The sequence below is a fragment of the Nicotiana attenuata genome, unplaced genomic scaffold (genome assembly GCF_001879085.1).
Source record: "Nicotiana attenuata strain UT unplaced genomic scaffold, NIATTr2, whole genome shotgun sequence".
Taxonomy (NCBI): Eukaryota; Viridiplantae; Streptophyta; class Magnoliopsida; order Solanales; family Solanaceae; genus Nicotiana; species Nicotiana attenuata.
The window spans coordinates 50,940-60,770 of record NW_017674273.1 but is presented as its reverse complement, the minus strand read 5'-3'; the positions used below and the strand labels follow the sequence as shown (position 1 = coordinate 60,770).

The 9,831-nt window shown below is 35.0% G+C and overlaps 2 protein-coding genes across 3 annotated transcripts; both read left to right on the top strand.

The window, feature by feature from the left end:
• The first annotated feature begins 497 nt into the window (after positions 1–497).
• LOC109218319 lies at positions 498–1,196 on the top strand. Its single transcript, XM_019382673.1, has one exon. The coding sequence runs from the start codon at positions 498–500 to the stop codon at positions 1,194–1,196; it is 699 nt and encodes a 232-aa protein (XP_019238218.1).
• A 262-nt stretch (positions 1,197–1,458) lies between these two features.
• On the top strand, positions 1,459–6,976 carry LOC109218320 (replication protein A 70 kDa DNA-binding subunit B-like). 2 transcript variants are annotated; one of them, XM_019382674.1, is made up of 14 exons: positions 1,459–1,612; positions 2,242–2,545; positions 2,654–2,744; positions 2,822–2,949; positions 3,028–3,106; positions 3,193–3,319; positions 3,396–3,561; positions 3,650–3,773; positions 3,857–4,170; positions 4,286–4,333; positions 5,068–5,178; positions 5,633–5,828; positions 6,480–6,549; positions 6,761–6,976. In XM_019382674.1, exons 1-7 carry the CDS (start codon positions 1,469–1,471, stop codon positions 3,396–3,398), a joined length of 876 nt encoding a protein of 291 aa, XP_019238219.1. In that variant the 5' UTR covers positions 1,459–1,468; the 3' UTR covers positions 3,399–3,561; positions 3,650–3,773; positions 3,857–4,170; positions 4,286–4,333; positions 5,068–5,178; positions 5,633–5,828; positions 6,480–6,549; positions 6,761–6,976. The 2 variants fall into 2 exon arrangements, with proteins under 2 accessions (XP_019238219.1, XP_019238220.1); XM_019382675.1 differs by having other exon boundaries at positions 6,480–6,554.
• The last annotated feature ends 2,855 nt before the right edge of the window (positions 6,977–9,831 follow it).

Sequence of the window (9,831 nt, the reverse complement as noted above, 5' to 3'; positions counted from 1 at the left end):
CAAATGGATCAGGAGCTTTTTTTATTGATGGTCCTGGAGGAACAGGAAAAAGCTTCTTATATCGTGCTCTACTAGCTACTGTACGATCCAAGGGATTTATAGCTTTAGCTACAGCAACTTCTGGTGTTGTGGCTTCTGTACTTCCTGGTGGTTGGACTGCTCACTCCCGTTTTAAACTTCCTATTGATACCACTGAAAATTATAACTGCAATATAAGTAAACAAAGTTCACTTGCATCTTTAATCCGAGATGCAAAACTAATAGTATGGGATGAGGTGTCAATGGCAGAGAAAAAACTTGTCGAGACTTTTGATTTACTCTTGAGAGATATTATGGACAAAGATACACTCTTTGGTGGTAAAGTCGTCGTTTTCGGAGGTGATTTCAGACAGACTTTGCTAGTTGTACAAAGCGGGACGAAAGAAGATTTCATTTGTGAAAGCTTATTATATTCAGATATTTAGAATCATCTTACAAAATTTCGATTATCAAAAAATATGCGTGCAAGAAAAGATCCTGCCTTTTGTGAGTACTTACTAAGGATTGGAGATGGAATAGAAAAGGTTAATGAATATGGAAAAATTGAAGTTCCAAAATCTTTCCTTATTCCATTCACTAATGAGAAAGAATCATTGCATGTTCTGTTCAAAACTATTTATCCCAATTTAGATGCACTCATTTATGATACCTCCTCAGTTACATCTCGCGCTATCTTAACAACCAAAAATGATTTTGTGAATGAAATTAATCAGATGTTCATAGATCAGTTTCCTAAAACTGCTATGACATTCATAGGAATTGACGAAACTGTAGAGCCAAAAGATCAAAGCCAATTTGAAGATTTTCTGCATACTTTGAATCCTGCTGGTCTACCTCCATACAAGTTAGTTCTAAAGCAAAATTATTCAATTATGCTACTGCGCAATTTAAATCCTTCCGAGGGTTTATGTGACGGTACCCGCTTAATTTGTACTGATTTCAAACCTCATGTTATTAGTGCTAAAATTGCAAGTGGTGACTTTAAAGGCAAACATGTTTTCATTCCTCGAATACCATTATTATCTTCACAAGATGAAAAATTACCAATTCCATTTAAGAGAACACAATTCCCAATTCCCAATTCGATTATGTTTTGCAATGACTATAAACAAAGCTCAGGGTCAAACACTAGATTTCGTAGGAATTTATTTACGTGAACCTGTCTTTTCACACGGCCAACTTTACGTTGCTTTATCAAGAGCAACAAACTCAAACAGTGTAAAGATGTTAATCCGACCAGCAACAGTAGATAATCATGATGACCATTCTACTTACAATGTAGTATATAGTGAAATTATCAAAAAGGCATTCTCCTAAGTCTTTTGATTGGCTCGAAAAAAGATATTATTACGTAAGTTATTACTTGTATTTTGGTTTTGTTATTTTATCGTATACTTATTATTAATTATTTTTCAGATTGTAGGCAACAATGGCAGAGAGACTTGGTATATGTGCAATCACTCCTACTACACCAAACTGGACGTGCAAGGTGCAAGTTGTAGATATATGTCGACCAGGAGAGAGTTCAGACAGAAAGATAAAGTATTTGAACATGATCTTCCAAGATGAACAGGTATGCAAGTTTTTCAAATTTATTTTTCTTCTCTCTCTCTCTCTGGTGTGTGAGGTATTTCTGCATATCTTATTCATTTGTTGCACTTTCTTTGTTGGCTATTGTTATCTGGGTATGTGTAGCTTATACTCTTTTATTGGGTATCATTAGTTTCTTTTTCTTTTGCGCAGATTCTTGTTTACTTATACATGCACGACAAAGATTTTGTTTAATTTGCCCATTGCATCTTTGCAAAATAAACGTGTACATGGATGACTTTTCAATGTTAGCTACAAATCTGCCTATCTTTTTCTTTTTTTCATAATGAAACTTAATTCTTTTTGCCCTCTTCAATAATTAGATGCTTCTTTGATAAAATATTTCATGATATGCCTAAACAAAAAAAAGAACTTTTACCTACCCATGAATATGTAATATTTTTTTGAGAATAAAGAGATTCTAAAAGTCCCCCATTTTAAGATATATTTTGTCTTAGATAAATTTTCAGCTTACATTTTCCTTATCCAAAAGGAAACAAGATAAGGGGAAGCATACATTCAGCCTTACTTTATTTGTTAAATATCTTTAAACTAATTGATTATATTCTCTACAAATGAGTCTTCCACAATTTCTTTGTTGGTTGCTTACAGGAAGACCAAATCAAAGCAATCATTTATGGTGATGACATCCCCAATTATGAAAAGATTTTCAGACTATTTCATACCTACTTGATAACGGGTGCACGCATACAGCTACCAAATTTGAGATACGAAAAATCGTTGCATACGTTTGAGTGGGTTATCGACAAAAAGACCATAATTGATCCAATTGACAAAGACAACTCAGATGAAGAAGAGTTGCCGCCACCCACTAAACTTACTGTGACGTCCTTTAGAGACATTAAGGATCAAGCCTCTCGATCTATCAAGAATCCAACTAAGAACGTAGAACACAGTATGAAAATTTTATTCTTTAATCAACGAACAAGTAATTTAATAGAACTTGTGAATTTACTATTTTATACATTTACTTATTAACTTTAATAAATCCTTCTGTCAATAGATGTGCTTGCAATTGTTGTCAAGTGCTTTCCGCCAAGATATGTTGCAAGTCTGCAGAAAAGATTGCAGGAACTCATCATCATTGATACTCGGTAGGTCTATTAGCCAAGTCATAAGCTTTTCAGACACTTCTTTATACTATAAATATTTGTCCCTTCCATTTACACAGGAAGCAAACTTTCACATTTACAATATGGGAAGAAGGTATTATTGAAGATGAGGGAAAGAAACTCCTTGGGCAATTCCAAGAGTATCCCATCATTCTTGCAAGACGTACTGGGGTGTCGAAATATAATGGTAAACTAAAATCAGCAATATTTCATCTTATACAAAGAACGAATGTGATTTTGTAATTTCTTAATGTAATTTATGTAGGCACATCATTGACAACAAGGTTTAACACAACCATACAGATTAATCCACCTTATCAACAATGTCTGCAACTACGTAAATGGTATCACATTAATCCTCTGTATATTGTTCATGTTTCTTTCTTATTATTAACATTCTAAGGTGTTGCCATTTTTACTTTTGGCACAGGATTGTAGAAAATAAAGAAATGCTTGCTTCTTTCATTGTGAGGAGCACATTCACATCCGGATCTCTTATTTCTATTCCAGTGGATGAAGAAATAGTGTCAATTGCAAATGTTCAATCGCATCAGGACGTCAGTATAATTTCTATTCACATATTTTATGCAATGATATAACTATTTGTCCTTACAAAAATTACTCTCACTTTAGTAACATAGGGACACACCTTTTTCATTGAGGCAAAAATATCACTTCCAAGTGACCTCAAGTGTTTTTACGTTTTAATATGTCCAAACTGTGGACAAGAAGTGAGGAGTCCAGTCAGAAGAGAAATTCATTGTATGAACTGCAATCAACAGAATATGTTGACTCCCAGGTACTTTCTTATCTAATTTTATAGATACATCCAAAGCATAATCAGACTCTGCCCTAAACTCTTATTGACTTTCTCACATATACCATAGGTGTCGATTTGATGTGAATCTTCAAGATACCTGTGGCTCAATATTTGGAATGGTTATGGGTAAAGAAGGAGAAAAAATATTATCTCTTACTGCAGAAGAAGTTTACGAGCGAGCTTCAGTTAATGTACGTATTCTAAGTAAACAATTCACACATGATCACTTTACTATTAAACTTGCAAAATAACTTAATATATTTTCTTTTTCCAGAATGAGTCCTTGCAAATGCAAGATGTGTAAAGCAGGCTTAGTCAAAAACTGTTCAAAATTCAAGTGAAAAAAGCATTCGCACGCAATTCAGGAGCAAATCTGGAAAATTGTATATTGTATCGTGCGTTGAAAAAGAAAATATCATCCATTCTCTCCCTGCACCAACCACAACGGATATAGGTGAGGGCAGCAAGAGAAAGAAAGAAGAATTTGTCTTCCTCTGATGGAGAAATAGAGCTAGCAACTGAACAAGGTGAATTGTTCAAGCTAAAACAAAAACTGGAGCCAACGACTCCAGTGAAAATGAAATGAAGGTCACTCAAAAATTTCTCTTCCTCATTCATTGTTTGAATTATATACTGCACCTATCCTTTAACAACAACCATTTTCATTTTCATCTTCTTCTTTTTTTGCCGAAAATATTTGCAGGTTAATCAGCTCCTTTTTGCGATCAATTTTGGCTTTCATGGAATAAAGGTAACTAAATAGAAAAAATGTCATGTCAACTCCTATGCGTTTATCCACAAAATAGAAATAACTTACCAGTATTGTGAAAAGCGCTCACTTCAGCGCTTAAAGCGCGAAGAGAAGCAAGAAGCATAGCACGTTAGTTGAAGTGTGCACTTCTGCCAAAAAGCGAGAAGTACAATTGTAGCGAGAAGCGACAGTAGCGAGTGTTTCAGTATTTTAAGTGACTGCCAACAAAAAAAAAATGTGTCTTTTTTCAAACATCATTGAGGAGCAGAGCAAAGTTCAAGCTCATTAAGTTCAAGGCCAGGTATGTGATTTCTTCTTCTTCTTCTTCTTCTTCTTCTTCTTCTTCTTCTTCTTCTTCTTCTTCTTCTTCAGTCCTAAAATAGCGACGAAATGCTGCCAATTTTTTTTCCTTCAGCTCTTCTTCTTCTTCTTTTTATTTTCGTTTCAGTCCTTAAAATCGCAGCGAAATGCTATCCAATTTTTTCCTTACTTACTGCCAATTTTTCTGTTTTAGTGCTCTAGTTCTTCTTAGTTCTTATTGCCATTTTCTTACTAACTGTCATTTTTTCTCGCTTTAAGCAAAAAGGAGCTTCTCGCTTGACGCTCTTCACAACACTGACCTACCTACTAAAACTTAGAAATTTAGCAACATATGTACATGTGGTAGTTCTGTAAAAATTCTAATTGGCTCCATTACATGTAAATTTATTTAAAAAATTCCTATTTATCAACAGTTGTTTTGCAGGAAAATAAATTTTGCACTGCAGCTTGCTTTTCACTTTTTGTCCTGTACACAACCATTCCAGTAACCACTGTGTTCCACTAACCATAGGCGTGAAACAAAGGTAATCAAAATTCTTCATTTGCATCTCTTTAATAATAACTGTTGTGCTGCAAGTTTGAGCAATACTTTTTGATAGGATAATATTATCCAATTTCTGTTCTTAAAATGGATCGTTCTACAGCAGCAGATAGGGATCCTAAAACTGCAGAATTTGTAAAGGATAGGAATTGGTTTATTATATGTAATTGCTTAATTGTTATTAAAGTGGAAATATGATTAGCATTTTCAGTTCTGATTTGAACCGTATTTTCTGTCTTATTCTTTAGAGTTGCTCCATTTGAAGTTTGAGAACCTTGTGTTTCTTGCAACATATTGATTGAAAAAGAGCTTATAATGATATTTTTCTGTCTCACTGTAAAGCTTCAGTAATAAATATCTTATATCCTATAGTTGCTCGTGTTAGTGTAGTATATTTGGTATCGACTTCTTTAAATAACCCGCTTCCATATTTTCAGGAGTTCTAAATTTTGACATTTTGATCAATGAACTGGTACATATTGCTCGATGTGTGACAAATACACCTTTAGATGATGATCAGTCTGTGTCCTATTTGCTCTCTTGCCTTGAAGATCTGAAAGTTCTGACGGAACGCAGGAAGTTTGAAGCACTTACAGTGGAAACGTTGGGAAACGGAATAGAAAAGCTGATAAGGTAATTTAATCTCTTTCTTGTGAAATTTCTTTTGTACAAATGCTAAGCTGCAATTCTCAGGAAAACAACTTATTAAAGTGAAAGCAACAACTCAAACAATGTTCCATTCTTTTTTTTGTTGAAGAGTAGATATTCTCTACAAGTTTTAACTGAAAAAAGAACTTCGTGCTTCCAAAGTGATATATAACTTCCTCTTCCTTGATTACAGATGAGATGTTTATGTCTTCTGAAAGAAATTTGTTTAATCAAAAGGGACAGTAATAGTCTGCCACTAAATAGTGAATGCCTTAAGGTCAGCAAGCTCCTCTTCCTTATACATTATATCTTTGTATTTTGGAAAATAATATAAAGGAAAAGTCTATTGAGAAGTATGATTGTATATAAAGTGTAATTGTTCTCTCCTTACCCTTTTAAAAGGGGTTATACGGATTTCTAACTTACAATTGATAGCTTTCTTATTACATATAGAAATGGTGCATTACTTTCATATCCATTGTTGAATAATCTTTTTCATATATTTTGTTTAAACTCTGCAATGGAGACAATAAAATATTGGTCTTCTTTTGGGTACTAAATTTTGGATATAACTTTAGAATCAGATGACATTTCCCCATTTGCTTATGTGCTACTTACGTATATTGTTATCTCCAGGTTAGCCTGCATGGAAAACATGTTCTTTCATGGAAGAATGACCATGGTGAAGAATTACTTTATATGAGCAGTAAGGTCCATATATTATGTTAAAATTTTTGCTACCATGGGATTCTGTTTCCAGCATTGCCACAATTTTCTCAAGAATCCCTTTTACGCCTCACCAATATTTCCTGATGTTACTATTTTGTCTTTGCCATTGCTTGTATTGTAGATCATCATGGATTTACCTTTCGTAAACTATGTTTTATTTCTAATGCATGCTTTTCCATGTCTTTCAGTGAATAGCAAGATGAAGCGTGAGTTACCAGTTGCAGCTCCTAAACTCAAGATTTTATCCAATCTCGCCAACATAAACATGAACAATTTGACTGTTTTGGACATTCTAGCAAGCTTAAGAATGTACTTGTACAACTTTGTTCCGCATATACATCTATATTTATGATGTACTTTATGTTAATATTAAACACATTATGCCAATATTTAGCTTTGTGGTACTACTATCTTGCGCGCAACAATTACGCACAAATGCCCGTGCTTTTGCACGGGCTCGGGCCATCTAGTATATATAGTACCATAAGTTAACAAATCTTCGTCTTTGATTATTTTTATAAACTACTGTAAAATCTGCACACTTATTTGCCTCCTCCTAAACTTAGTAGTGGTCTTATTCGCTTGTAAATTTTTTAGCAGCATTCAAAAACTAATACGTGCGTTCCAAGATAAGTTGGTAAATATGAGGATAATGCTATTTCCATGTCTAACTCTGTGAGACATTGTTTAATGCTCTATAATTCTAGCAAGTCTTAATGTAAGTTAAATCTTTGCTTTGGCAGCATATTCTTCTTGATCATTCAAAAGATTCCGTCTAAAGCAGATGACCAGTTTGGTTCTTAAGAAATCCATCAATGTTAAATTAATATTTACATGTACAAGGATGAACTATGATTTTCTCCTATCTAAGGCGTGTTTATTACTTGTACTAATAATTGCGAAAATTGTGGATATTTAGGTAGCAACTACTTAATATTCTATATAATTACCTTGATAGTTTTCAATTTAAGCCAAGTAAAGGCAATTAATCTACATTTCCTTGGGATGTGTACACACCTGAAATGATTTCTTAAAGATAGCATATTAACGAATCGAGAGAATTACATATAAGTACAACTCATATGAATATATTGCAATTATGTGGTCTAGTAATAACTTTACAAATTTATAGCCCGAAAATAATAGGTCAATAAGGCAATGTAAACATGAACCTTAAATATATGCTTAGAAGACTGAAATTTCAGCAATTTTAACTTATTATCTAATCCGTGCAAAGCCAATAATTGCAGTAACAAAACTAAAACAAAAAATAGAGGTTGCGATCGACAACATAAATACCAACAAATTATCAATTAAATTAAACAATCTCCTATTTTCTTTTTTCCTAATGGCAAAACATGATTTACAATGAAATATTCCAAACTTTTATTGTAACGACCCAGTCGGTCGTTTTGAGAGTAATAGCCCTGATCCCCTATTTTTTGCTTTTCCCGTATCTTTTTTGCTTATGTGACTTGCCGGGAGGTTTTGTTTTTGGTTTCAGAGTATTTTGGGACACTTAGCCCCTAAACGAAAGCTTAAGTCTTAGGATTTTTTACCGTAGTCGGAACTGTGTGAAGACGACTTCGGAATGGAATTCCATCAATTCTGTTAGCTTAGTTGGGTGATTTTAGACTTAAGAGCGTTTCCGAACTGTGAATTTGAGGTCTGTAGCTGATTTAGGCTTGAAATGGCGAAAGTTGAATTTTTAGAGATTTTGACCGGAAATGGACTTTTTTATATCGGGGTCGGATTCTGATTCCGAAAATTGGAGCAGGTCCGTAATGTCGAATGTGACTTGTGTGCAAAATTTAAGGTCAATCGGACGTGGTTTGATAGGTTTCGGCATCGGTTGTGGAAATTTGAAGTTTCAAGTTCATTAAGTTTGGATTGGAGGGTGATTCGTATTTTTGTTGTTGTTTGACGTGTTTTGAGGGCTCGACTAAGTTTGTATGATATTTTAGGACTTGTTGGTATGTTTGGTTGAGGTCCCGGGGGATTCGAGTGTGTTTCGGATGCTTAACGGATTGAAATTGGATTTATGCAAATTGCTGAAGTTTTCTGGTTTCTGGTGTTTCTCCTGCGGTGGGGATATTGCAGGTGCGGGATCACACATGCGGAAGGTCTAGCGCAGAAGCGGAGTGGGATGGGAGCTCAGGGGTCGCAGGTGCGAGGTAATATTCAGCACCTGCGATTTCCGCAGATGTGCCTAAGGAGCTCAGGTGCGAAGAGAGACCGCAGAAGCGGACCAGATTCTGCAGGCGTGCACTCGCAGGTGCGGCCCTTAATCGCAGATGCGGACCCATCCCTTTAAGTCATTTCCACACCTGCAAGGGAAATTCCGCTGATGCGAAATCGCTGGGCAGAAAAGGGCCAAGTTCGAGGGTTTTACACCCATTTTCAATTTTGGGACTTTGAGAGCTCGGATTAAGGCGATAATTCAAGGATTTTTTAAAGGCAACTTTGGGGTAATAATTCTTAACTCATTTTTTATTTTATTCCATTAATCTATAGTTGATTTCATCATTAACTTAAGGAATTAGGGTAAGAAATTTAGGGGAAAAGGTTGGAAGTTCTCCAACTAAGTTTTTGAGGTTTGATTGTGTCACGGCCCCAAACCACCCTGGTCGTGATGGCGCCTACCGCAGTACTAGGCTAGCCGATTCGACATTTACAACATAAAGGGTCTTTTTTTAAATTCATTTGCTAATCAGATACTATCACAAATCTCTCGTTTAAACATTTCAAAACAAGCGGAAAAATACGCAAAACATCAAACACTGCCCGATACCAGTGTCACTAGTCATGAGCCACTAAAATACAATTTGATAATGTCTACTCAATACAAGATGAGTCTGATAAAAATATATACTAAAGATAAGAAGGAGAAAGGCAGGGTTGTGGACGCCATGCAGCTACCTTGCTAACTCCGGAAATGCTCTGAAAGAAAGGAACAACTCTCACTCGGATGCTCTGGCACCTGGATCTGCACACAAGGTGCAGGGAGTAACGTGAGTACGCCAACTCAGTAAGTAACAATTATAAATAAAGGTTGAGGGCAGTGACGAGCATTTAAAATCATATACATATCATAACATAAAAACCTCAGTAGGAATAACAAGATCAAATCAGTAATTAAATTCTGAACATCTAGTAAAAACTCTCGTTAAACCATTTGTTCAATATTTTCAATAGAGGCTTAGTATAAAGAAGAGTGAAAACAATATTTTCATAAAACAGGCCCCTTGGGCAAAGTATC

What these genes read in the sequence shown, in the direction of transcription:
- LOC109218320 (XM_019382674.1), top strand. Translation starts at nt 1,469, where the DNA reads ATGGCAGAGAGACTTGGTATATGTGCAATCACTCCTACTACACCAAAC. An exon ending in AACTAAGAACGTAGAACACA is followed by an intron (nt 2,546 to 2,653) that starts GTATGAAAATTT and finishes TTCTGTCAATAG; the next exon opens with ATGTGCTTGCAATTGTTGTC. An exon ending in TGGGGTGTCGAAATATAATG is followed by an intron (nt 2,950 to 3,027) that starts GTAAACTAAAAT and finishes TAATTTATGTAG; the next exon opens with GCACATCATTGACAACAAGG.
- LOC109218319 (XM_019382673.1), top strand. Translation starts at nt 498, where the DNA reads ATGCGTGCAAGAAAAGATCCTGCCTTTTGTGAGTACTTACTAAGGATT.